Here is a 26,924-nt window from a genome sequence, read left to right as displayed (position 1 = left end):
TCATTTAGAAGTTTTTTGAAGTTCAACTGTAAGAACTGCGCGATTGCAGTCCGACGGTACATAGATATATGATTTGTACAAAGTGAGGCACCAAAGTGTGGCCTTCGAGAATTGAACTCTGGTAGATAACACGCGGGTCGCTGAGAAATTTCCATCATTAAGGGCATGCACATTGGTTTAGATGTAATTAGAGGATATCCCGCGTGTTGTTGAGAAATTCAACAATTTGAAGGGTTGGGAAAGCAACGAAAGGATATCTTTTTGTAGAGATATTTCAACATAGGCACAAAAATTATATAACATGCATTTGTTTTATTCATATCTCGAGAAACAACAAAAACTTGCAAATGTGAAACATTTACCACGTTTATTTGAAATAGTCTCACAAAACCACAACTTTTGCGGCAATTGGTTTCAGAAAACCCTAATCTCAATAATTAAGCTGGTTGATGGCATTTCCGATAACCCGGGGCCACCAGTCAGATGCTACGTCATCTTGCCCAACACGTTTTCAACGCCCGTTTTCGATGCCACGGTCCATCCCCTGCTCTTCTCTCGTCCCGATCGATCTAGTTCCCGAGTCCCGATCCATATCGAAGACGAAGGGGCTCCCGTCTCCCCATCGATCTGGAGCTGGCGGTGGCGCGGTGGTCTCGAGGGAGAAGATCAAAGTTGAAATCGGGGATGCAGAGGGAGAGGACGAACCGGGGGATGCGGTAGCGCCAGCGAGGGACCTCACGTCACCAAGCTTCGGCAGCGGCTGAGGTCAACGGAGGAGGAGGCGGTGGTGGAGCTCAATGGAGGAGGCGCGATGGAGCTCGACGGAGGAGGCCTTCCTTCCTCTTTCTTCTGGCTCGTGCTCCCTCGGTCCGTCCCCTGTTCTTATCTCATCCCGATCGCCATTGCTCGAGTTCGTGTTGGACTGTGATGAGGAGGCAGAGGGGGGCGACGCGGAGATTGGAGAGATGTACAGGGAACCACCCGCAGTCCTCACCACCAACTGCAATTTAATATATTGGTATAGATAAAATCTAGGTAGGAGTCTTCCCTTCATAACTTCCCTAGAATTTTTTTGTTCAAACTTCATTAGGCCGTTCGACGTAGTGCTCGAGAACCGTGAATATTAAGGATTTTGAGCAATAGGCCTCTAAGAATCGCATGGCAGCGTATTTGAATGGAGATGTGTCTTTTATGTCCATATTGATTCCATTCCGTTTTCACGTATCACACATATACACGTGACTTTGGTGTTTAGGACATGTCGAATCCTTAATTAAGAGGCATGACGCATGTCATTCTTCAATCATGGTTTCTGACCATGCATCCACCTGTTCGGCAATTTTCAAAGCCATTGTTCTTTTGACTTTTTGCCACACTTGTTTTTCTTTTATGAGCACCATGCACTAATTGTTTGAAGCAGACACGTATGATCCGTACTACATAGTACTCCCTCCGTTTCATAATTCTTGTTGAAATATTACATGCATCTAAATGTCTTTTAGGAATAGATACATTCATTTTTGTTAATTTGAAACAATAATTATAAAACTGAGGTAGTACATAGTACCAACACACTAAAAAAGGCAAGCGTGTGAGACCCTAAGCTTTACAAAAGTAATCGAAGGCCACGACAACTTCACTCTTCACGCTGTTACAAGGTTTAAAATTTCAGTCCCACCGAAACGACCGAAATTTCAGGAATCTCGTAAACTATTTGAGATTTCGCTGTTTGAAATTCATCAAAATCAATCTTACCCAAATTAATCAAAGTTGTAATAGAACATACGTTTGTCTAGAACAAGTTACACAAGTTGGTTCCTCTGTTCTCAGTAAAAAAAAAACCGCATACTACATTTTAGGATAAAACAAATTTACATAAGCTATTGGGCTAACACTGTAGTTAGACCAGAAATTTTAACCGAAAGGAGAACATTTCGACCCACCAAAATTACTGAAATTTCGTCGAAATTTTAAACCTTGCGCTGTTGCATGTATTGTGCTCCTTAACACAAATGCACACGTGACACGTAGTCTGATTATATATGAAACGCCACGTCAATCCTAAAGATTTGATCTCATTGAACGAAAATGAACGTCCTCATTCTTACCATTATGTTAATACCGTGTCATTATATTAGCTAGCTGGACCTTTGTGTTTTGACATCCTTCCCTTCTAACTGGAGACCCCCACCCCTGCTGCTCTCTTCTCCTTCCTGTTGCTACAGCTCTCGACCGCTCCGCCGCCGCTGCCTCCTCTCCCCCTCCTCTCCGGCGGCCTTGCTCGCCGGAGACGAGGGGGCGGGAGGGCCCGGCAGTTCCTCTCTCTGTATATTTTCGTCGTTGCCTTAGGGGCGTTTTTTAGAAGGAGCATGCTTCCGGAGAGGAGGATCCGGCAGCTCTTCTGGACAGGAGATCTTGCCCTCGACGTTGATGTCGGTTTCACCGGGGAACACGTCCTAGGCTTGGTCTCTTCTCCTTTCTCCTTTAATAAAATCCTCCCCCACTGTTTGATGGAATCTCATGCCAACATCCCCACTCTGGTTAGACTCTATTTTGGTGATTGTGGGGTTGATATTGGTGTTAGTGAAGTCAGATCTGTGGGTTTTCCCCTTTCTAGTTCCTTTTTCTTCTTCAATAAGTCCCCCTCTTTGAATCGATTCAAAGCAGTGTTTCTTCAAATCCTTCTTGCCTGTGAATCTTTGTGCCGGTCTTCTTGTTCGCTCGCCTTGTGGCTAGGCTGGTTTGAGTCTGGTCCAAGCCACGGTTGCACCTTATTCTTTTGACTTTGGATCTATTTTGTGCTGGTGATGTGCTGCTTGTTTTACTACTGCACTGGCATGAACTCAATCCCTGGTGCCATTCTTCATGAACCACAGTCTTGTTCCGCTTCAACCTCCATCTTGGGAGGCCCCTTTGTGGTTTCGAGACAGGATAAAGGCAAGTGGATGATGGCATCTTTGCTTTGGCTACTCAGAGGCGTTCTCTGCCTGCTCAAGAGGCTTTTCGGTGGCTGCCGGCGCATGTGGATCCCCAATATTCTTGGCGCCGGAGTCCTTCCTCCAGGCCCTCTTTTGAGCCATGCGGAGGCTGTTGGTCTCGAGATGCGCCATCCCGCTGGTGGCGGCCAGTCTCGGTTCCTCATCGACGACGACGATGGCGAAGCAAGTCTTGGTCGGCGGTGGCTGCATCTTCCAGACGAGTGTACATCCACGTGGTTTACAAGAGACACGCCTCCTATTTCTACTTGGAGTGTGAGACAAGTGTTTTTATGGGCAGAGTTGTAACTTCTCTTTATATTTGTGCCCTTTTTCTTTGTGAGATGTACTACCATGTAAACGGGGCCTTGTTCCCATTCGTGATGTACTACTAATATTTCGGGGGTACTCTTTCCAAAAAAAAAAAAAAAAAAAAACTGGAGAGGGATTGTGCGCAGCTAATTTTCAAAGTTAGCTAGTGACACCTTTTCTTCGAACCTCGGATCAGTGCTGATGGATTAGCTGTAGCAACTTTCCATCTGTACGTGCATGTGCCGGTGGAATGATCATGCTAATTTTATTCCGGCTGGCGGCGACTGCCGGCTATGCCACGATGCACAAATGAGATGAGGTGCTACTGAATTGGGAATCTGGGCTTTCCTGATAGATACGACTAGTTTAATTAGCTGGGGGTATTACTCCACTTGTCCTCGCGCAAACAAAAGCACGGCTCTGACTTTGCATTTCCTTTTCCGGTAGTTTGGACTTTGGACGCAGCACGATGATTTGATGACACGTGAACGTGATGCAACTTACTTGTACTCGGGCACGTCAATCTTATAAAACGGAGGGAATATGCTTCAACAGTGTAGCATGCAGAAACCTTGTACTCATACTCAGCCTGTATTGGTCAATCGTCTCATTCCTCAAGTAGGAGATTTTGCCATGCACTAGGTAACAACGGTAATACTGCAATCAGTTGCATTTGATCCCCTGCTCCAACTTACGCATTGGTTTTTCTACCTGCTCAATATGGAATAATTGTACTGACATGACATCTGTTCTGTTCATTGTGTGCGTCTTTGGGTGATGTAGTTATATGTCGCAGACAATATATGTAAACTCAAATACCATTTTTTTCGAAAATAAACTCAAATACCATTGGACCTGATTAGGCATGTGCCCGACCTAATTAAGCTGCACCGTCGACTATGTATTAGAAAGGGGCGCGCTGATCAAATACTTAATGCAAGTAAACTTCCAAAGCCTAAACCTAACAGAATATATTCTGGCAGCATTATACAATTAAGAAATGTGAAGGATAGTCAGGCTTTGAGGCCATGACCATGCATATGCACATGTAGGTGGGGGGTGGGGGGCTTCGTGGCTTGTGGTTGCTATAAATACCCAGAGAGAAGAAAGGGTTTAGAACTTAGTTAGAAGAGGGGCCTTGCATGAGGACTAGAGCTGATTCGGTAGCCAAGGATGACTTGCCTAAATGTGTCTATGTAATTCATCTGAGTTGGCATGGGACCGTTAATTTTAGGCATGTCTTCCTTGGCTATTCGGAGTGCCTCTTTGCTGCTCATGCAATGCTTAATTTGCTCTTCTTTAATTACATGCTTGGTTTGCAACTGCATAATGTATTGGCCATTGTCGTACCACAGGTTACCTAGCTAGTTTGTTGTGAATCGACATCCCGCTTCGCTTTGCTTGTAGTTCTCTTGCCACACGTTTGCTCTGATTTTAATTAGCTTTGCAACATTTACAGTTCGTTTGGCACCCATCATTTGGGCATAGAATTGTAGAATTTATTTTGAATTCCAAAAAACGACTTGTTTGGTTGGCACGGAATAAGCCACAAGAATTCAGTCTCAAATTCCATGAAATCACACTATAACTAGCCTCAATTCCCCTCTAAAAGCCATAATTTCTCTAGAATTGTCTCTCACTCTTCAATTCCATGTGATAGACAAATTTGATTTTTCAACTCGGAATTCAAATTCAACCAAATAAAATCCTATCAAAAATTGGATTTCATTTCATTTTGATCAAATAAAATGAATTTTTGGTTGCCAAACGAGCTGTTAGTATATAATAGACCAAAGTAAAACCCTTATTGCATTTGCAAAGACCACATTTTTCTCTTAACAACGCCAACCGCTCGAAGTTGACCGGGTTTCGATTAAAAGCAGGTAATATGCTAGCTGCGTTTCTTACTTAATACATCTGTCTTTTCTTTTTGCAATGCTTGATGCACATATTGACGTGTGTTACTCCGATATGCTCTTTTATTTCAAACGTGGGATCCAGATACGTACTCATCGTGAATTAGACACAAATTAAGCCATCCCATGGCCCACTTGAGAGAAGAGAAAGCATCGAAAATTCCGAAAATTCTCATTTGCGGTCGCCGTACGAACCCTCTCCAGCGGATGCTCTCCACGCAAGACACGTGTCTCCTCCTCCTCCTCCTGGCTCCTGGCTCCTGCAAGGCTCGACTCGAGTCTCGAGACCCGCATTGAATTTGCCCACTTTCCCCTTCCTCGACCGTTTCGACTCGCTCCCACAGCCGGCGACTGGTCCTTACTCTGCTGCTCTTCGCATCTCCCTTTCTCCAACGCCGAGGTGAGTTCGCCTTTCCTCCCTTCGCCGCGTTCTTCGCTACCTTTGGTGCGGTCCTTGCTGGTGGTGCCGTTGCTTCTCCTCTGCCCGCTGGCCGGCCCCGCCGCGGGAGCAGCAGACCATCAGACCAAATCGGAGTTCCGGGCTTTGTAGTTCGTCTCGCGTTGCTGCAGTCTGCAAGTGATCGTCGTGTCGTCCCTAATCTTGTTGTCCAGTAGCCTCTATCATGTTCTTACTCGTACCTATTATTAATATTATCTGTGCGGGTTTGGTGGTGGTGTAGGGTTTTCAAGGGGTTGTGCGGGAGGGTTTAGGAGAATTAGCCAATTAGGAGGCGCCAAGGAGCCGTTCGACGTTATGTCTATGAGCGTTGGCCTTACATAATTCACAGGCCATGCGACGTTATGTCTATGAGCACCAGTGAATGCGTTCTTATGATGTTGCTTCTGGGGTTAGCTTAACGAGCGCGTGCTATGGCTTCGTTATGGTACCAGAGTACCAGACAGGAATCAGAAATTATGGAAGTTGATTATAGCAAACTTGTACAGTAGTTTCTCCTTTTACATCATTATTGCATTTCATTCCTGTAGATCTTCCACTTGTTTTCATGGACGACAAGACTGAAAAGGGGAAAGGGACCGATGGCTCTGCCTCGCGTACTCGCAATACCCGCAAGGTCAGCATTTCCCCAATTATGTTATGCATAAGTTCTGTTTGTATGGTGCTTACCATTTCTTTTCTTCTGCTTTGAGGATACAGGGTGGGCTTAAATTTACGCCCAAAGTGCGTACTAAGAAAGTCTCAGAAATAATCCCTAAGATGTAATGTACATTGACCAATGTTTTGTTCATACATGTTTGTTGAGTTCCAGATTCTCTATTTAGTAACTGCAGTATTTGTTTATGGAATGAAAGTAATGGTGGGATTCTACAGGGAACCACAAGAGGAGACTGATGTTCAGACAATTGATAAGATTTTGATGAGTAAACTTAAAACAGAAAAGGTACCTGTATGCCTGAGATTTATGTACTTGATTTAGATTCATAGTGTTTTACTCCATACTTTCATATGCAGATCCCTGATTCCCTCAAAAGTGCTACGGCTGAGGAAAAAGGTGAGCATAGATAGTTTATATTCTTTACATGTCGTTTGCTTTACAGTATCTAGTGATTGTTCAATCTTACCTTCACTACCTTATCTCTAGTGGAATCCACTGATCAGTTAACCTAAACTGCTGTAAAATTAGCTTCCTGAGGTTCTTAAATCACAACCTCATTTTATCATGGAGAGCTGGTGAACAAACTGTGCTGAACAACACACCAGCATCTCTATATTTTTGAACAATTCATAGCTACTCTGTTTCTCTAGAATAGCTATTGCCCATTGCGTAATGCTGAGTTGGCCATCTAAAACTAACAAATTCCTTACCCATAAAGGATGAGTTGTGAACTTTTCAAATAAATACATCAATACCTCTGAAGTAGTGGCATTATGCCATTACTAATTTACTATAATAACATGTTGCTCCATTTATGGTGGCAGAAGCCTGTGCCCAGGTTGCATGCTGTTTCTAATTTACTATAATAACATGCTGCTCCATTATGATGGCAGAAGCCAGTGTCCAGGTTACATTTGGACAAGTAAACCCTTCAATTCCAAGATCCTTCCGCACCCCTCGAATTTCTTCATCAGGTAGTAGCTTAAGGTTGACACTCCCCTTTGTTCCATACTTAACTTTATCTGAATATTTACAAAGCAATTTATTTTGTGTTCTGCAAGTTAAAAATGAGAAGGATGTACACCTGCTTAGTAAGTTCATGCTGTCTGAGGTTACAGCTTCTGCGGCCAAGTTACCCAAGCAGCCTGCTGAACCACAGGTTAGTAAACACATAAAAGACAACAGTGGGGAGCTATTCTCTTTCTTGTTTGCCTGGCTTATCTCCTGGTAGCTTTCGCAGGACTTTACCCATCCCAGCTACAACTATCCTCCTATTACTCTCCCGCTAAGGAGGCCCTACTTTGGAGGTTCAGATTCTCTCCTTCATTCTTGCTATCTTTGCACATAATGCTCACCACTTGTCTTAGAACCACGCCTTCATTGACATCCATTTGTCTTTGCTACAGACATTCTTTATGAAGACGAGTTTGGAGAGTTTTCTTCTAGCAGAGCTCGAGATGGTGAATTAACTGCAGCTAAGGAACTTGGGCTAATGGTATGTATATCATGTTGCATGATATCATGTCGAGGAATACTGTTCTTGCTCAGGTATTCATATTGATGCAAAAATACACATTCACATGTCAATGGAACTGTTGGTACTCATTTCTTTTGTCTTGTACTATCTGATATGAACTCAAATCTCTAATACCTAATGTATAGTAACCCATAGCCGCTATCTTATATTGAATCGTTGTCCTGACAGGACACTGAGGACATGATGAATAAACCGCAGCTGCTCTTCTTCCAGTTCCCTGCATCTCTTCCTTTACAGACGCAGGTTGAATCAGTTGGGGCAAATATGGATACCAGTGAGGACGCTGAAGCAGAGGTCACCAAATCCACGGTGAATTATAAGAAGACGAGACTTCAGTCAACCCAAGGCTGTAAGCTAAAAGATCTGCCAGATGGTCTCATGGGGAAGGTACTCGTGTACAAGAGTGGTAAAGTGAAGATGCGGCTCGGAGGTGCACTCTTTGATGTAGGTGTTTAAAACCCCTCTTCTTTACGGTGCATTTTTTGTTTATTCTTCATGATGCACTTAAGATGAATTAAATGTGCAGGTTTCAGCTGGTATAAACTGTGCATTTCCTCAAGAGGCTGTAGTGATTAACACAAACAAGAAACGCTGCTGCAGCCTGGGGGAGGTTAGCAAGCGTGCAGTTGTAACTCCTGATATTGACTACTTGCTCGATCATATCAAGCTTGGAGAAGAATAGCCTGCTGGAAATTAAAATAACTTCTGGTACTAACTCCCAAAAGTACGCAAAGTTGGCCATGCTGCTTGTTCTGTTTCACTATGAGGACTGAACATCCAAATTTGCATGAGTGAGGAAATTTGATATGGCTTTTTAATCTAATAACAGTTAGAGCTAGTGGAGATGTTTTGCTGATCCTTCAAAAAATTCACGCTGAGAGTTCACCGGCTGCAAGAACAAACTGTCATTTCCCTTGATGCAGCCTGTGTAAAAGCCGTTTGTCTTGGTTTGTCATTACAATCTTCGGTCGAGCTTATTGGTTTATTGTCAATTACAATCTTATTTGTTAAACCGGCTGTATTGATTGCCGTATTTCAGTTGGTTCGATTTAGAAACTGGTTGGATATTTTTCATCAAAGCCGGTTCAAAGATAAACCGACCAAGAGCTAACCCCAGGTGGTTATTTGTTCTCTTAAAAGGTTCCTTGTATTGTTTTAAAAAACGGTTCCTTGTAGACTTAACACCGTCGTCGTGATCTCACCGTCCGGAAAATATCCACTGGCCAACGTCAACTCGTATCACACGAACGCTAGTATCAGCGTCAAAGACTCAACACTATCCACATGATGATGCAGCAACTTGGCTTAGCGGGGGAGTCACGAAATGAGAGATATGTTGGTCTGTCAGTTCATGTTGGTCGATCTTGGTCGAAATCCTTTGGATATATCAAGGACCGTGTGTGGCAGAAAATTCAATGGTGGAAGAAGATGTTGTCTAAGGCGGGAAAGGAGATTTTGGTCAAAGCAAGTGCTCAGGCCTATGTCATGGTTCGATCTTACAAAAGGATTATGTGACCAAATTAGTGCTACGGTTTGTATATTTGTGTGGTCTAAACGGAATAATGAGAACAAGGTTCACTTGGTGAGTTGGAAACCTCTTACACTTCCAAAGAAGGTAGTTGTTCTTGGCTGCTGACATGTTCATGCTTTTACTTGGCTATGTTGGCAAAACAAGGAGGGCGTCTCCTGACCAACCCATATTTCCTGTGTGCTTGGGTGTTAAAGACATTGCGATGTTCTGTGTGCTCAGGCGAAAGATGCGATCTCATATACGTGGAGGAGCATCTTTTAAGGGCATTGAGATTCTGCGGCAGGGGGTGATTAAGCACATAGGGGATGGTGTTTCAGGGCATATATGGGAAGCTCCGTGGCTGCCGTATTTGTGGACGAGAAGACCGATTACTCCGCGTGGCAATACTGTTTATCAGGGAGTTTCGGACCTCGTCGATCCATATACAAACTTATGGGATGTGCAGCTAATTGATGAGCTATTCTGGCGAAGATGGAAAGTTAATTCTTGCGATGCCATTGAAGGAAGAGATGGAAGATGTTTGGGCATGGCATCTTGAGCTGGCAAAATGTTTCTCGCCGTTTTTACCCGCCAGCTAGTGGAACCTCAAACAAGCAAGAGAGAGTTTCTCCTGGTCTGGCGTGTGGTCGGCGTCCCCTATCCAGAAAAGGTGAAGCAGTTTCTCTGGATAGTGGCGCGTAACAGTCTTCTGCTTCGACGCAACATGCGGCAGACTTGCTGAGGATGGTGGCCACCTTTTCTTCAAGTGTACGAAGGTCAAACCACTTCGGCGTGAGCTAGGCTTTGGAAGATGTGAGGCTCCAGTTAGCTAGCCCGAGTGTGATGCTTTGACGTGGAGATGGTGGACCGCCAGAAATAAGACAAATGCTGGTGAGTGTGCATATGGCACTGGTTTTCTAACTATTCGACTGGGGCGAAATGCAAAGGAGTTTGAAGAGTATTTTGCTCCTGACGCAAGGAGAAGAGCAGCCGCATAGATGTTTGGAGACCTCCAGTTTGTGACATCCTCAAAATAAACATTGATGGCAGCTCTATGCAGATGGCGACGGTGGTTCAATGTCATAAAGGCCCACGTTTGCCAAGCTGTTGTTGCAGTTCGCCCCCAGCAAACTTGAAGGTCGCGAAGTCTGTGTGAGTTCGTCATGAAGACAATGTGAATGTGGTATCCTGGCTCTAAATCTATCGCCCGTTAATCGGAGACTACCGTGGACGCCATGTGCCGAGAGACTCACCAGTTCATGGCATGAATGAATTTGTGAGGAAGAATAAAAGGATCAGGACGAGCTTCAAACCAAGAAGAAAAGGCCAAAAATTTACTATGGAATGCAGAACAACCAAGAACCGAATTTAGCCCCAGGGACGATCACCCTTCAGGGTCGAACATGATATCACGGGAAAAGAGCTGAAGGGGCGTTCATCATACAGAAACACCTAAATCTCAAGGAAAAGAACAAAGCAATACATTGAATGGCGTGCATCTAATGATTCAGATTTAAATACGTTTCAGCACTGCTTCACAAATTTTAGCTAGACTGCAAAACGGGTGACACTACAAACTTCAGAAGAAAATCTGAAATAGTCAACTAATTTCACTTCACAGAGATGGAGGTGGCACTGTGGCAACTATACCAGACAGAAATTTTCGAGGTTGTAAAGCTCAAACATTAATTAATTTTTTCTGAGATAGAAGAACCAGTCACATAAATTGTCATGAAAAATGGACAAACAAAGTCAGGAAGGGTAGCCACTTGCTATTGTAAAATGATAACATGTTTAGGGAACTACATCCCAACAAGTATATCAACTCAAAAAAGGGAAACGAGTTTTGTTGAGCTCTCTTCTACAGTTCAGAGGCCAGAAACCGAAATCTCAATATTCGGAGAAGCAACTACACCGCATAAGTCAAAATTTTGTGTACAATTATTTCAAAATAAAGGACAAACCATCATAGGCCAGAAGTAATGCATGGAACTATATGTCAAGGAGCATCCTCCGTGGATCTTCAACCACATCCTTGATGCGGCGCAGAAACAGAACAGCTTCTCTGCCATCTATCAACCTATGGTCATATGTCAGTGCAAGATACATCATTGGTCTTGCAAGGATGCTGCCATCCACAACAACAGGGCGTTGAACAATGGAATGCATTCCAAGAATTGCTGACTGCATTAGATAAAGATTGTGTGATCAGGTTAAATGCAGAATAAGAAAACATAACAGAAGGCAGACAACAAAAGAAAATGAACCTGTGGAGGGTTGATGATGGGTGTGCTGATAAGGCTTCCATAGACACCACCATTCGAGATGGTAAAGGTGCCCCCTGCCATCTCATCAATTGACAGTGCCCCCTCAGTTGCCTTCTTTGCAAGCTTGTTTATCCCCTTCTCAATGTCCGCAAAGTTCATTCCTTCTGTATCGCGGATAACAGGCACCACAAGACCCTAAAAGAAATGGACATTCATAGCACATCATTGCAACAGGATGCATAATAAAAAGAAAGGATAATGGTTAGGGTAATCAACCTACAAAAATGCAGGTGTCAATACCTTGGAAGTGCCAACAGCCACACTAATGTCAATGTAGTCTCTGTATATGATGTCATCACCATCAATAACAGCATTAACAATTGGCTGATTTTGAAGTGCAGAAACAGCAGCCTACAAAAGCAACTAGGTTTAGGACAAGCCAACAAATAATCAATCGCTCAGATCATCAGAGTGCCACTACCTTTACAAAGCAGGACATTAGACCCAATTTGACACCATGCTTCTCAACAAACTCATCTTTGTAATCAGAACGCAGCTTCATCAAATTGGTCCTACAGCCAACAGTTGTTCAGGGACACACCAGTATGATAAAGGAAAAACATACCCATATAGCACTTAAAATTAAGCAGAGAGATAAGCTCAAACAAATATTCTTCCCATCAATATAATTGGAGAAAAACATATTTAAATCACACTTCCGTGCTATTTTTTACAACTGATAGAGTACGGCAATGTTTCATTAGCACAATGATCATGCCACGGTCAACTCAAGACCATGATGGAGAGGGGGCATTGTTTTAGTGGCGTTAACTTAGGCTTACGCAGATGCATTACACCACCAGACATTCTAGAAAAACTAGAAGCCAACCACTGATGCACTTACATGTCAACTTCATTGAATGTGGTCAACATTGCAAAAGTGTTCTGAGAATCCTTTAAACGATTTGCAATACGCTTCCTGAGTCTTGGCATTGCCACCTGCGCTTAACATGGTAAAGTATAATACACAACCCCAAATTATAAAGTTCCATATCATGTCGTAAGTTGTGCAATGATATATAACAAAATGACGGATAAAGCTTACCCGTCTCTCTCTTTCCTTTGGAGGGAGCTGAGGTTCTGAGGGGGAGGACAGTTTTGACGCCTTTGGTTTGACAGATTCTACTTTTGATGATTTTTCCTCAACCTTGGGTTTCTCTGGAGGTGGTGGTGGAGGGGTCTCCTTCTGGGAGGTCTCTTCAGATGGTGAAACATGGGTCTCACTTGGAGCAGCAGACTTAGATATCACAGCAATCTTGGTGCCAGGAGTAACAGTGTCACCTTCACTGGCAATGAACTGCAATGCACCGATGTGATCAGAAAATTAACCATGCTACTCAAGACTTAATTTAAGGTAACTTGTAGGACATGTAAAGCAAATTTTGAGGACACAAAATGTTGGAACAGCACTCACCTTTTCAATCACCCCAGCTTCTGGACTAGAAACATCTATGGTAACCTGAAAAACAAAATGAACTTCTATTTTTAAGAATCATTCCATCACCAAGAACTGCACAACAAACTAAAAACATAAATTAGAACAGAATGAGCCAGTAATATCACCTTATCAGTTTCAATCTGCGCTATAGCCTCATCAGCTTCAACTCTATCACCAGGTTCTGCAACAGATATATGTCAGTACCATAAACTTCGACCACTTGAATTGCAGAGAGACAGAGAGGTGCATACTCTTCAAGAAATTGGCAAGGGTTCCATCAGTTACAGATTCACCCATGAAGGGCACAACAGCCTCAATCAAGTCACCTTAAAACAAAGAGAAGTGTTGATAAAGAATTTGTGAGGTGGCAATTTATAATTGTTGTATCTTCTAAATGGCTACTCAAGCTTACCATTTTCTGAAGCAAATGATCTACTCCAAAGTTGATATGGAGAAGCATTTGGAAGGAAATAGCGTGCACTGCGAATCAATTAGAGGCCATATTTTAGTCAACGACAAACATGGATTTCACTAATGGCATCTAAAGAGAACAAGGCTTTGCCAATAATCCAATTATATAGTACAATCACAGAACAACAATGAAGTTCAAAGTTTACCGTGTTGGCTTTGAGAATCTCGGAACACCTGCAATAAAGGTTGCAGAAGAGCATTAGCTGCTAATAAACTAGAGTAATCAATATCAAATGTAAGATCAGTAGAGATACTGACCTTCGAGTAACTGAGTGCTGAAATGCCTAGCATGCCTACAACTCTGAAGAAAACTTAATGCCTGCAAGTGCACCAGGACCATTAGAATGACAGACCAAATTTAAGCATAAGAACATAAATGAACAATGAGAAACCATATAATGTTGTTGAAATAAAAGAATAAGGAACACCAAGCAGTGTCGTCATTACTTTATTTTTTTATCAACAAGGCCTGCATGCCAGTGAGAGAACAGTGGCAAAAACAAATTTCCACATAGAGTGAATAGTAACAGAGGTTGCACGATATACTGTATTATAGTATCACTAGTTTGTTGAAAACTCAATCCTCCCAAAGGAATACACAATGAACAGGACAGATGTCATATGATTATTCCCATACTGAGAAGGGAGAAAAACCAATGCGTAAGTGAGCAGGGGATCAAATGCAACTGATTGTAGTATTATAGTTGTTACCTAGTGCAATGGCTACATCTCCTGCTTTAGGAATGAGATGATAGACCAATACAGCCTGGCTACAAGGTTTCTGCATGCCACACTATTGATGCATACAAGGCTGCCTTTGGGTTCAACATCATGCCTGTATAAAGGACCACTGGTAGTAGGAGAGGATGAATGGTGTAGAAGCAAGCCCCCTTTGGGTGAAGGTAGGACTTGGTTCATCTAGAAAAGAGGGGGTGATGGAATTGGGTGATCACTAGCAACTAATTCAAGTTGGCTTGCTACATAGGTCAAACACAACAGTAAGGCGCAGTATGACATCCTAGCGACCAACTAAAACGTGCATTTTCTAAGTAAATGGATGTAGATAGACCAGTGCAAGTTCAAGGACAAGTGCATTTTACCATTATTGCATCTTATAATTGAGCCAACCATCAAAACATTGGTAAGATTAAACTAAACTACATTTGAGTACTCAGTTTAGATATGAAAATTTAAGCCCTAGGTCTATAACATCCAGGACTTGTCAGTTTTTTCCGATAAAGGGAGCTTTATTGAACTAGGACTTGTCAGTTGCATGTGAAGAACTGATTAAGTTACACGCATGGTAAGTTTCCTCGCCTAGTTGTAGCTAGCCCATTCTGCCACACGGGTTTCCACAATACCTCGGATTTCTAAACCATATCAACTACTGTACATGCATTCACTTTGTAGCATACAGGTTTCGTTAGACATCTAGAAATTTATCAACCTCAACTTTGGCCAATCTCCAACCACCGCAGGTTATTCCTTCATCATGGTTTAAATCCACTACATACAAATCAAGATAGTAGACGCAAATAACCAAAATAAAATCTCTACGACGTCAAAATCCGCCAAGCGTACCACCCTAAAACGATCTGATCAAAAGAAAGGGGGCTAAAAATTTAAAACGAATTATGCGCAGACCGAGGTAGAAGAGACACCAAATCGCCTCGAGGAAAACCAATCCGACCCCGAAATCACCCAGCAAGTGATCGTAAAAGGGCCGCCAGATCCAGCCGAATCAGCGCATCAGATCGCTAAATATGCGAAAGAGAGAATAGAAAATAGGGGAGGGCTTACGGCAGTTGGGCGGCGGAGGAGGAGGCGGGCCGCGATTCGGGACGCCATTCGCCGGAGATGGGGGAGGGGGGTCGCCGATCTGCGAGGGCAGCCAGGGAGGAAGAGACGGTGGCGTCTCCGATTCTATATTATAATTCCTTTTCTTTCTTTTGCCCCCTTCGGCTTCTTCTTTTGCGAATGGTCTTTTAACCTTTTTAGGGAGAGCAAATGTTAAAAATAAAACTCAGCACTGTGTCGCTGTGTCGCCGCGTGGAGGATGGACGTCCTTTTTTTCTCTTTTCTTTTTGACCAAGAGGATGGACGCCCTTTGTTTCGTCCGTAGTAGTAGCTGGCTAGCTGCCCCGCTTCCACCTCCTTTTTCGAGAACACAATTTTGGCCCTTTCAAAGAGGCGGATCTGATGGGAAGGCTCCATGTCCAGGAGACAGAATACCTTTGAGAGAAAATTTGTTTCCTTCTCAACGTTTGAGGCAATCCTAAAGATAACCCAAAGCAATAGCCAGTTAGCCACCAAACACAAAATGAAAAGGCTAAACCGTAAGCCCGAGAACCAAAACATACAGTTTACAACTAGTCTTCTCCTTTTCTTTTCTTCTTGGCAAACTACATTCTCTCTTAAACGTGAAACGATAATCTCTTATATCTAAAAGAAGACAAACATGGCTGGCAAGTAGTAGTATTTGTTAGGAGAAAGCGCATATATACCCTTTCATGAAAGAAGTATAGAAGCCAAACTCAAGTAAATTCAATCAGGCTTACTCTTGATAAAAGTTTAAAAATCAAGCTCGAGCTTGGCTCCTGAAAGGTTGGTAACTAAAAGAAAATCAATCTCAACAAAGCTAGAGTAGGCTTAACATAGTGGTTACATGTTATGCATAAAAATAATTTTATTCGTATTAATAATTGCTATTGGACAACTCAACAAGTTAGCAAGATACTACTTCTTCCGTTCTGAAATAAATGACGTGGATTTGTATACGAAGTATATGTAATTAGACGTGCTCACAAACTCCTCTTGAAGCTTGAACTGTTTTTGACAACCTAGCTATCAGGTATAGGATACTTGCATCGATTCTGCGTACTGCTATAGCACTGTAGTAACGTAGGGTTCGGTTCAAAAAAGAAACGTAGGGTTTTTTTCGTGTCGTGGACCTGTGGGGTGGAGATTTTGCAGACTTTTGGTGGAGACTTTGTTCAACCCTTGTGGCTGACGATTTGGGCGGGCCAACGCTTAAATGTTCGTTGTTCCAAGAAAGAAAAACACTCGATCGTTCTTGGGATACTAGCTCAAGTTTGCTCTCTGCTCGCACGACGGCAAGCGAGCAATCTGGCACCGAGGGCACGCAACGTACGACCATGACTTGGATTGGGTCAAGAATTTTACCATCCATTATTCACCAACCACAAAAGGGGTAGGGAAGTTTCACAGGCATATTCCGGTTTTCGATTGGATTTCAGCCATCAATATTCAAACACACAACCAGGAACAGGAAACCTATTAGTACTAGTGTACTACCATGTTTGCAGTGTGGTGCTCACCATACGAATTGGAACTCAGCACATGGAAATACACCAATAGATCAATCAAACCTCTCAAGTGAGCTGAATTTCAACCTGGAGTTCATGCCCATCTGGGATATAGATAGCACTAGTTTGAGATAAAATTTTCGTGCATCCTTTACTGCGCTATTGCCTCATGTGGGGAGTTCACATGGAAACAAATACTACTACTTGTCAGCTACATGCTACTACAACACAGTAATGATAAATAAGATCATGGTTGTCTGTTCTTGGCAAACCGCTGCAAGGCTTTTGGCAGCTCGCTCTGGTCGCCTATCCTTTGTTTCTTCTCAGGCTGTCCATTGGTTTCTTTGTATTGATCCAATAGAGGCCTCTTGGCTTTGAGAACCTCTTCCTCCTTCTTCTTGGCCCGCTTGCTGGGTTTGCTCCTGCCCTTGGTCTTCTTCTTGACCTTAGTGTTTTTGGCGGCCTCAACAACATCTTCAATCTCTTCTTCGATCTCTTCCTTGGTCTTCTTCTCTTTCTTCTTTGGTTGTCTTACAGTGGCGATCATATTTGGGTCAAGCATGACAGTCTCTGGTGGAAGCTTATTGAGGAGGGCATGCACCTCCTTCTCCCTCCTTTGCTTCCCAGTCTCCACGGGGTTCTCAACAAAGGTATCAAAGTTTGCCTCACCCGATCCAGGAACAAGAATGGAAGAAAGGCCCATGGAGTGCCCAATCCCACAGATATCCTCATAAGGGCGGAACAAAACCTTGTCAACCTGGTATCCCTTTATCATTCTATGTTTCATATAAACTTTATAATCCTGCCCCCCAGAATCCTTGTATATCTCGACTAGAGATCCATTACTGCCTGCCAACAACCCCTTCTGGCTGAAATCCAAGGACTGAGCACGTGCAGCATATGAATGCACAACCTCATACTTCCTGAGATCCCAAATCTTAATTTTCCTGTCAAAACCTGCCGTCGCCATAAGATGACCACCCTTGTCAAATGCAACAGCAGTCACAGGACCATGATGGCACAGCATTGTGACAAGGGGTTTCACACTGGTTGGCTTCCACATGGTAACTTTTCCGCCAGCATGTCCAACGCCAATAACAGCATTGTAAGGATTTACCCGCATCACATCAGTACGCCCAAGACCTGTCCTGTAGTTTGCAATCATCTCACCAGTGCTCATATCTTGATAGTGGAGCTGCCCGAAGCTGTTTATCGATACCAAGAGGAAGTGTTTGTCCAGAAACTGAAGTTTCAGTGATTTACCATGTTCCTGTGAAACAGAAGAGAGACTGATTACTCCCAAAAGAAGTTATAACTGGGTTTGGGAGCTAGCATGGCTTCAATAGATATGCATCTAGTACAAATTGGATAATAGATAGCTTTGCAATTTATGTTGCTATACTATTATGATGCTTACAAAACAAGATCATTGTCAAAAGAAATTCCATCTTACAATAAAATTGCAATAACTATATTGGAATGGCCTCTGGCAAAAACAAGGATGATATAAGTATATAACTGAGGGATAATTTATTTGGCTATTTGGATGCTCAGAAATTTGCCAGTATAAAGTTTGTGGTTATAAAATTGTATCTGGGATTCTAGATGTTTCACTGACATGTGGATCTGGAGCCACACGAGGTTTGGGCGTAATTTAGTAGTTCTCCAAGTACAAAAAAGAGAAGCTTGGTATTGCGATCAGCTTATTTAGGAACAACTCATTTGAATGTATTTAAGTAACAATATTTGACTTGCACATGATCTGCAGAGTTCATAGGAAAACAGGGTATAGGAACATTATATTATCCACATATACATATTGATTGCAAGTATGTGTTGAACCAACATGTACAATAAATTCTTCAAATCATCAATAACTAGTGCAAAGTTGCCAAGAAAGCAAAGGTATTCAAAACATAAATACCTTCAGACAGTGAATTTCTGTGCCATGACGATTATATATGTAAGGGTACCTGTTTGAACAATATTCTCGTGAGGAACACTAAGAAATTAAAGAAATGTATCATAAATCAGCATGAGTGAACAACTCTTTGAAGCTCCTATCGACCTATCATGATTTGGCGTGTGAAAAAGGGAGGGGTGCTAAAAGCCCTTTACAACTCCTAAGCCCTCATACAGTATTGACCAACAGCTTATCAAAGCAATGGCAAGTAGTTCCAAAGTCCAGACCAACAACCCATTGATTGCAGTCAGAACTCTGAAGGCAATGGTAAGCCATGCCTACCTTACATATTCATGCACAATTGCATAAACAATACTCTTATATTTGAGGATCGTTGTTCACAGATGTCATATTTATTCTATAGCCTGGTTGGGTCTACAAAATGGTTCTCTTATATTTGAGGATCTGAGAATACTTTGGTGTGTGCATTATTTATTGTTTACGTCATTGAGCTGTAGGGTCATCTTCTCAATCTTCTCATAGTGGCGGACCAAGGTTTGCCTTGAGCCAGCTGAGCACCAAGTCCAGGGCTAAACAGTGTATCATGTGGTAAGATAGTAGAGATTTTCGATTTTCTTCTATTACATATACAAAGAAATTTGGTTCCAAGCCCAGGGCTTAGCCCAGGTTGCCCTGGGCGTTGGTCCGCTCCTGACTTCTCACATTTTTTAAGAATGGCAGATGGAAAATGTTGATATATTTTATGAGCAATGGAAATATGTCATAAAGCTTAAGTAGAGTCAATAAATTACTTTTTCTGGGCGACTGCAAAGAGTTGCTCATTGTGTAAGAATGCCACATCACGCACGGTTTCCCTCACCTATAAAAAATAAATTAGAGGCACAGAATATATAGAAATGCAACAATTAGCGTTACAAGGAGGCTACATCTAGATTATAAGAACGAGGGGAGGGAGCCTCTTTTCCATCAACATCAAAAGTGATGTCCACTAGAAAATCTTCACGGCGATAGAGACCATCAAGGTTAAAAAAAGGCAGTATTAAGCGCTTCTTAGGCGCTCCAAAGAAAAGGCACATAGATACCAAACTAGTTTTACTGTCTAGCAAGAAGGTACACACTTTCATTATTTGACAAAAAAAATTGAAGATCATATTAAGATCAGTCCTGCCAGTCTAATTTATGGGTAAATCGCTAAACTTAAAATGGAAGAAGTACACTCACAAGCAGGGAAGTAATTTAAATTGTAAAAACTGACCTGAAACTCCTTGATGAGATCCATATTTAACATATCCATCATAGCAATATGACCTTTTCGTCCACCTACTATCATGTAGCGACCGTTTGATGTGTACTCTAGAGTATAAGGACCAAGTACTGCATAAGACAAGAGAAATCAGCCTCCTTATACCACTCATGATCATGAATCATACTTACGGAAGTTGATAGTTAGCATTCAACAAGATGATAATGCAAATTATGTCTCATCTCTCATGTGATTTTAACGCATAAGAGCCTACAGCAAGTTCTCTCTCAGTCAATTATTCAAATAAGTGAAACCATTTAGTTGCACAAAACTGATAGAGTGAGAAGTACCAATATGACATTAGGTTAGTTGGTCATAAACTTTTTTTTTCGAGAAAATGCAAAGCTTGCGTCTCCATGCGTTGATAGAAAGAATATAATTACAAGACCAAGAAAAGGCCGACACAATCATACAACCGAGTACTCAAGACAACACCACAACCAACTGTCGCTGGACAAACATTACAACCGACGCAACCAAACAAATTATCCACTTTCTTCCGGGTAAACAATAAGCCAGTAAGGGTGTACGACACGTATAGTATAAGTTATAGAGACATACCAAATAAGTATAAAGAAACAAAATAGTGTAATTTTTTAACTCTAGATGTCTAATGGTGCTACATATGTATCATTAATGGTGTTTTCCATTGAAATCTGAACTGGGCATCATGTGGCTATTATTGGTACTGGACCAAGCAGCTATGGTGGCCTAGCTTCAGACAATATTTACAAATATTTATATATTACCAGGTAAGATCATATCAAATGGTTTTCTTGAACTCAAAAGGTCCACCTCCTGCACAATCGATTGTTGCTGATATCTATATGTCTTCTCTAAACCTTCAGGCTCCAAATAGCCTCCCTCAATAGGCAAAAACCACTGCAAATTGAGTGCCAGAAAATCAGTAAAAATGCAGGAGGTAGTCTAAAGAAAATAGATGTAGCAAGGGATTTAAATGGGTGGATTGTGATATTGTTACCATTCAAACAAGAAAACTTATGCAAAATAATCCATCATCAAAGTGGCATGAAAATGATAACCATGTCCATGGCATAATTAGTCAAGTGGTAAACAAATTAACCTAATGCAACAAACAATCTTACAAAAGGAAAACTGTAGACTCCAATTTTACTTCCCTTGTATCATGCACACAGAATGTTGGTGAGTGTCCTTTATTTCTAGTGAGGCAGCTACTCATATCGTATAACAATAAATTCATAGAAATTATGCAACAAATCCACAAAACCATACCTTTTCAGCCTGTGCAGCAGCTTTCGCAGATTGTCCGATTAGCCTCTCTTTTCCAGCAAGCTGTCCTTTCAATTTCTTATCACGCAAAGCCTTGCAGCCATTATAAAGAAAATGAAAAAAAGTTAATCGACCCGTCTCAACTAGCAGAATTTGCAAAAGATTAGCACTAAACTTCCACGACTACACTTATAGTAGGAGAGTAATAATCCTACCCCCAAGTTAGCAGCCTTCCCCCGCGAAAACTTGGTCACCTTCATCTCCATTTCATCCAAAGAGTCTTTGTTGTTCTTTCTCTCCTTGGTGTCCTCTTCGGTAGAGATACCCATTCTGCTAACCCTGTTGCAGCAGAAATAGAAATAATAAGATGGAGGCACGAGGAAAGAAAGAGGAAGTACCTTCTGAAATCAAAATCGAGTAGATATGGTCAAATTAACAAGTTAGTTTGGCAACATTCATTAATCCTGAATTCTTTTGGACATTAAACTACTACTAGTACTCCACCATGCCAAAAAAATAATATCCATCCCAGAAACTGTATTACTCAATATACAATGAACGGGCATTTGGTCAGTTTAAACCAATTTTTTTTTGTTTCCTACAAATTCTGTTATTCAGAAACTTCAGCCAGAAAAGCTATGAAAATTCAACAAACCTAAAATTCGATTAGCAGACATTTCTGTGCTGCTTCAACCAAAGTGCAACTTTTAGCAAGGAGGAGGATAACTGGATAACTGAGATCTGAGGGGCAAAGCAGTCCGGTTCGCTGGCGATTTGGAGACATTTAAAATAACATGGTGCAAGCAATAGAGCAAAAAAAAACATGCTCTCATAAAAAATCATATCACACACAGCATCAGACAACGGACCACATTGACGCACGACATGTTCAACAGAGGGCGAGACAGGGGGAGCTAGACTCCCAGCGTACCTCCTCGCGGTAGAGATGGGGAGGTTGTACAGAGGCTGCGCAGGGAGTCGATGGAGGCTGCAGCTTGGAGACGGGGCCTCGACGACGAGGTACGGCGGCGGGACGGAGGCAGCGGCTCGAGTATGGGGCGCTCTGCAGTACCAACAGAGACGAGACCTGGCAGCGCAGGAGGAGCTCCGATGCTGCCCCACGACGCGTCGGCGAGGAGCGGCGAGAAAAAAGCTGTGTGGGACGGCGGGCAGGTTTGGCGATCGAGGAGGGCAGGAAGGGGGCGGCTGCGAGGCGGGATTGGAGGAGCGGGGCCTCTTTTAGGGCACGTTTGGGTTAAGCCGTTTATTCGTTTAACCACTAACTAGCCCTGTCAAATTTTTGGCATCACCAAAACAAATGCGTGATCAAAATTTTGACAGCTTTAATGGTTTAGATTGCAATCAACATTAGCTACTCGAGCCAATTTTTAGTAAAGTGGTTGATCTTTCATTTGATTGGCACCCAAATTACTTGCAGCTATGAGAGACTGTTCCTTGATCCTTATTAACCCGAACCATATGTGTTCCTCGGCCTAATAGGAGAAGAACCAAGACAAGTTGATCCATCGGCAAATCTGAAGCCTCTTGGAGCACTCCGGTAGATGAATTCGGATGTGCGGCCTCTGGTCCCTGTCTCACGTAGTGAGGATTTCCTTCACATCTACTATCTGCTTCATCTTAAGCTTGAGGAGGTTGGCCAGATCAATGACTTGCCAAAGCGGTTGTCCGTAGTAGCTCTGCATCTGATGGGAAAACTTGCAAATGCCAACCTAAGAGGTGGAAAGGATGGAAGAGGAATTTCGGAATACCTGCAAGCAACTTCATGCTTGATTCACTTGTTATCTTTGTCTTTGTGCATCTAATTTGTGTGGGAGAGGTGAACTGGAAGAAGAAAGAAGAAGTAAGGAAGAAGAGGAATGGCACGGGTGAAGGGGAGTTGGCTGCCAATTCGTTGGCGAGCGATTTCATCACACTCGACTCGCCCCGCAAATTGGCGAATAATACATGGAACAAACGCTAGCTGGGTCGGGCTAGCCAAATATTCGGTACCGATCCAAATGACATCCAAAAGCATTGGGCGAGCCAATTATTTGTTCATGCCGATATTCGCTCAAAACCAAACATGCATGCCCTTAGAATCGTAAACCTTGTTTTTCTCATCCATTGATCGTCGTGACTGATTGGCCTTTTGTTATGTTGGACTTCCAAAGTGAAACAAAATTTTATGTTTATGTTTAACTTCAAGAATGCCGATTTGATTAGTATCTAAACCGGAGTCATGCATAAGTATTTGCTCCAAGCCTTGTGTTCAGGGATGGAGCCAGGAATTTAACATGAGGGGGGTGAGTTGAGATTGGGGGTGGGGGGGGGGGGCGAAATTAGAGTCTTCACCTATTTTAAAACGATTTTTAATGAGCTGATTAGTAAGTGTTAACTAAAATGAAATTTCTTAGGGGGGGAAAGGGGAGCCCCCCGGCGCCCCCCCTTGGATCCGTCCCTGCTTGTGTTGGCCAGAACTTCGTAATTGCATTCTGAAACTTCCGAAGTTAAGGCCACCTTTTCTACTGTGTATCAGAACCACCTATGGGTGTATTGCTGAAACTTCCAAGTGGCCATGGATGCGCTCGTGGTTTAGAGGTTTTAAGTTGTTAGTTGTTAAAACTTCTGAAGTGGTCGATACTTCCACACCAAACAGATGTTTTTTCATTGACTCAAACGTTTGAACTTGGTGTCGGAACTTTTGGGTGTCACTTTCAGGATGTAATGGATCATTTTTGGGCTGCTTTTAAATGTTGATCCCCTCCCTTATAGTACAAATACACTTACGGTCACCGAACTTAGTTTTGAATCTCAATTTTCTCACTCTATTGTGAAAATTGAAAGTTACGGTCCGTGACTTGACAAAGTATCCCACATACACACCAGCATCGTATTTTGTAGTATGTATGGGTTGCGGTCCAAACAAAAGCAAACAAACACGACCTTAACAAACCATCGTATTGCACGTCCCTCAAATAGAAAAACAAAACTGAAGTGACCGCCCCCGTACAGGGTTCGATCTCTGTGCTTATAGTGCTAGTCCCTGGATCGACTCACTAGCACACACAGTTTTAAGATGAAATATCGAGATACAAAGGTCAAAGCACTTTATTACAACGTATTCATCCAGAATTTAAGAATACTTACAACCTTGCATGACCCCTTGGGTCAGCATAACAAAAATAATGTTTCAAAAATAGGCAGCGGAAAGGTAGCAGCAAATGGGCCACAACTACTCCAAGGAGAGAGCATGTTGGAATGTAAGCACATGACCCAAACAATAACGACGGACCTCACTCTTCGTCTGATTCACCTGCATTGTTAATTGCAGCCACTACGTGGTCAATACATTGAATGTATTGGCAAGTTCACCTGAAAGTTATAACAGACCTAACAATGTACATGCAGTGTATGGCAAGGTGGGGTTCAGGCTTTTTGGCGTGGTAGAAGAATATAGTTTAGCTTACTACAATTGAATGTTACAATAATGTTAACTAATGGACACCGGGTAGAAACACTGATGCTCCTATTAATCTAAGGACATTGAGTAGACACGTCAATGCTCCTAACCTAAGTTCAAACCATTCATTTTATTTAGAAGTAACGAGTGAGACCTTCCTTATAGGCCCCAAATCTAGTTGCTCAAAATTGTCCGTAACCGGAAACACGGCTAAGTACTTAGTTTGACACTCTCGAGAGGTTGTACACATTCCCCACAAGAAATCGACATGTTAATCCCTTGCTGTCCTCAGGGTAGAGTAGCAACGGCATCGACTTCAAGAATTTTCAGAACATAATCCTCCAGACCACCTGAGGGACTCGCGCTCCCACCTACACAGCTACCTCATTACAATCCCTAGGATTTGGGTTCATATTTCTTACTCCATCCAGCCAGAGCCCATATTAGCATGTGGTTGTACTGGAAGCTACTAAATAGGAAACTAGTCCAGTCTCTGGTTACCCCGGGTGGCATTCCACAATTGCGACGCAAGCGCTCCCCGAATCCACAGGGAGACGTCCACGGACGATCCCCCCCGAATCCACAGGGAGTCGACTCAGAGGGACCCATAGAAATGGACCTGACGTCGCATAACATCTAAAAAATTCAAAGCCGCCCACCCAGGATGATTCGTTAAAGTTGTTTTTGCCAGGTTCCAAAATGTTCCACATTATCAGTTTCATGGTAATTGAGATTCCCTCCCACGTATACTAACATAGCATAGCAAATCAACTACTTACGATGGCAATTGGTGGAAGGGTAATGGCAAAGGTAATCCTTTCACTAATAGGTCAAGTCATAGCTAGCATAAGTACGAATAATAATCCTATCAATGTATTCCAAAAAGCAACACTAATGCATAGGCATTTAAAATCAACAATAATAGGATAATGATCAAAGTGAACTTGGCTTGATAGCAGTTAGAGTTCAGACACTCGTCATAATCGCACGGTTCGCTCTCCGAGTAAACTAAAATAAACAAGCATACACATACATAAACAAACAATTCACAGCACGACAAAGAAAATATGCTATGACGCAATGCAAGCATGTGACATGATTTGGTTTATTTTATTTGATGAGAAAAGGTTTCAGTTTCTTAGGCATACAACATTTAATCTCTGGTCAAAAGGATTAAACAAAATAAACCAAAAAGAAAATGTAAAACAAGGTTTACAAATAAAAGGTTTTAAAAGCTTAAAAACAAGGTTTTTAAAAGAATCAGCCAAATAATTTAATCAAAATTTTATTTCTCTGTTCCAAATGAACAGAGGACATTAAAACAAAATTTTGGGCACTGGTTTCAAGTTAAAGTGATTTTTAAAACAAAAGATATGAATTAAAAGGCATTAAACACTATTCTATGAATAACTCCAAAAACAATTAATCAAATTTGAAATTAACAAGTGCCAAAAGAATCTGCACGTTCTAAGGTTTCCAGAAAGGTAAAGTTCATCAAATTTGGCCGAAGGGTTTGAAAGATATGATGTTTTGAAGTTCTAGGGGCTTTTCTGCAAAATAGCCATTTAATCTAACCGGGAATTAGGTTTTAATTTAAACCAGTGACATGTGTCGTGTTCCTATTGGAGGATACCGGTTCGGGAATTAAAATAAAACCGAGCTGTTAGATCTACTTTAAAAAGGATCGGGCGGCCCAGATCTGAAGATACCCCTTCGCTTTAAGTGATTTAATCTTGACCGTAGATGGAGATCGGATGGACGAGATCGAGCAGTGGCTTACCGGCGGCGGCGCTAGGGTTCCGGCGAGGGGTGGCGGGCTCGGGGAGACGACGGTGCGAAGATCCGGCGGGTTCTCGGGCTCGGGGAATGACGGGGAAGATGTGGCGCGACGAGACGGTCCTTCCGGTGGTCGCGGTTCGCTTCGGGGTGGCCGGAGATGACGCCTAGGACGATGGGAACGCGGCAGCGGCGGCGAAAGCTCCGGGTCGTTGGCGTCTGGGAGGCTGGCGTGCACAAACGGGCGAACAAAGCGCGTCAGGAGGTGCGCGAGGGTGAGGGG

At 42.5% G+C, this 26,924-nt stretch overlaps 3 protein-coding genes and 1 non-coding gene across 5 annotated transcripts; 2 read left to right on the top strand and 2 right to left on the bottom strand.

The window, feature by feature from the left end:
- The first annotated feature begins 4,442 nt into the window (after positions 1 to 4,442).
- Positions 4,443 to 4,550, top strand: MIR169N (microRNA MIR169n). The gene has a single exon (NR_127112.1). It is a non-coding gene; the product is annotated as a microRNA MIR169n (primary transcript).
- Positions 4,551 to 5,444: 894 nt separating this feature from the next.
- On the top strand, positions 5,445 to 8,945 carry LOC100824963. 2 transcript variants are annotated; one of them, XM_003562217.4, is made up of 11 exons: positions 5,445 to 5,603; positions 6,191 to 6,276; positions 6,360 to 6,421; positions 6,534 to 6,603; positions 6,675 to 6,714; positions 7,212 to 7,292; positions 7,380 to 7,477; positions 7,559 to 7,625; positions 7,725 to 7,813; positions 8,024 to 8,299; positions 8,382 to 8,945. In XM_003562217.4, the coding sequence occupies exons 2-11, from the start codon at positions 6,208 to 6,210 to the stop codon at positions 8,535 to 8,537; spliced, it is 1,008 nt and encodes a 335-aa protein (XP_003562265.1). In that variant the 5' UTR covers positions 5,445 to 5,603; positions 6,191 to 6,207; the 3' UTR covers positions 8,538 to 8,945. The 2 variants fall into 2 exon arrangements, with proteins under 2 accessions (XP_003562265.1, XP_024319001.1); XM_024463233.1 differs by having other exon boundaries at positions 7,550 to 7,625.
- Positions 8,946 to 11,113: 2,168 nt separating this feature from the next.
- On the bottom strand, positions 11,114 to 15,577 carry LOC100824660 (dihydrolipoyllysine-residue succinyltransferase component of 2-oxoglutarate dehydrogenase complex 1, mitochondrial). Its single transcript, XM_003562216.4, has 13 exons — positions 15,402 to 15,577; positions 13,860 to 13,920; positions 13,748 to 13,775; positions 13,543 to 13,610; positions 13,382 to 13,456; positions 13,256 to 13,311; positions 13,107 to 13,151; positions 12,738 to 12,989; positions 12,537 to 12,631; positions 12,114 to 12,204; positions 11,933 to 12,043; positions 11,633 to 11,827; positions 11,114 to 11,549 (listed from the first exon to the last, which is right to left on the bottom strand). Exons 1-13 carry the CDS (start codon positions 15,447 to 15,449, stop codon positions 11,358 to 11,360), a joined length of 1,317 nt encoding a protein of 438 aa, XP_003562264.1. The 5' UTR covers positions 15,450 to 15,577; the 3' UTR covers positions 11,114 to 11,357.
- A 1,370-nt stretch (positions 15,578 to 16,947) lies between these two features.
- On the bottom strand, positions 16,948 to 22,645 carry LOC100824357 (probable U3 small nucleolar RNA-associated protein 7). The gene is made up of 8 exons (XM_003562215.4): positions 22,337 to 22,645; positions 21,621 to 21,744; positions 21,409 to 21,498; positions 20,904 to 21,036; positions 20,107 to 20,225; positions 19,643 to 19,710; positions 18,852 to 18,900; positions 16,948 to 18,197 (listed from the first exon to the last, which is right to left on the bottom strand). The coding sequence occupies exons 2-8, from the start codon at positions 21,732 to 21,734 to the stop codon at positions 17,175 to 17,177; spliced, it is 1,596 nt and encodes a 531-aa protein (XP_003562263.1). The 5' UTR covers positions 21,735 to 21,744; positions 22,337 to 22,645; the 3' UTR covers positions 16,948 to 17,174.
- Between the last annotated feature and the right edge of the window lie 4,279 nt (positions 22,646 to 26,924).

Source organism: Brachypodium distachyon, chromosome 1, assembly GCF_000005505.3.
Source record: "Brachypodium distachyon strain Bd21 chromosome 1, Brachypodium_distachyon_v3.0, whole genome shotgun sequence".
Classification (NCBI taxonomy): domain Eukaryota; kingdom Viridiplantae; phylum Streptophyta; class Magnoliopsida; order Poales; family Poaceae; genus Brachypodium; species Brachypodium distachyon.
The sequence above is the reverse complement of the archived record's forward strand: the minus strand, read 5'-3'. Positions and strand labels throughout refer to the sequence as shown.

Excerpts from the sequence above, each read along its gene's own strand:
- LOC100824963 (XM_024463233.1), top strand. The coding sequence starts at position 6,208 with ATGGACGACAAGACTGAAAAGGGGAAAGGGACCGATGGCTCTGCCTCG. Across the intron at positions 7,293-7,379 it reads CCCTCGAATTTCTTCATCAG|TTAAAAATGAGAAGGATGTA; the intron begins GTAGTAGCTTAA and ends GTGTTCTGCAAG. Across the intron at positions 7,626-7,724 it reads AAGGAGGCCCTACTTTGGAG|ACATTCTTTATGAAGACGAG; the intron begins GTTCAGATTCTC and ends TCTTTGCTACAG.
- LOC100824660 (XM_003562216.4), bottom strand. The coding sequence starts at position 15,449 with ATGGCGTCCCGAATCGCGGCCCGCCTCCTCCTCCGCCGCCCAACTGCC. Across the intron at positions 13,611-13,747 it reads AGATTCTCAAAGCCAACACG|TGCACGCTATTTCCTTCCAA; the intron begins GTAAACTTTGAA and ends ATTGATTCGCAG. Across the intron at positions 12,632-12,737 it reads CAAAGGAAAGAGAGAGACGG|GTGGCAATGCCAAGACTCAG; the intron begins GTAAGCTTTATC and ends TGTTAAGCGCAG.
- LOC100824357 (XM_003562215.4), bottom strand. The coding sequence starts at position 21,734 with ATGGGTATCTCTACCGAAGAGGACACCAAGGAGAGAAAGAACAACAAA. Across the intron at positions 21,499-21,620 it reads GGAAGGCTGCTAACTTGGGG|GCTTTGCGTGATAAGAAATT; the intron begins GTAGGATTATTA and ends AATGGCTGCAAG. Across the intron at positions 18,198-18,851 it reads CAGAAATTCACTGTCTGAAG|GAACATGGTAAATCACTGAA; the intron begins GTATTTATGTTT and ends TCTGTTTCACAG.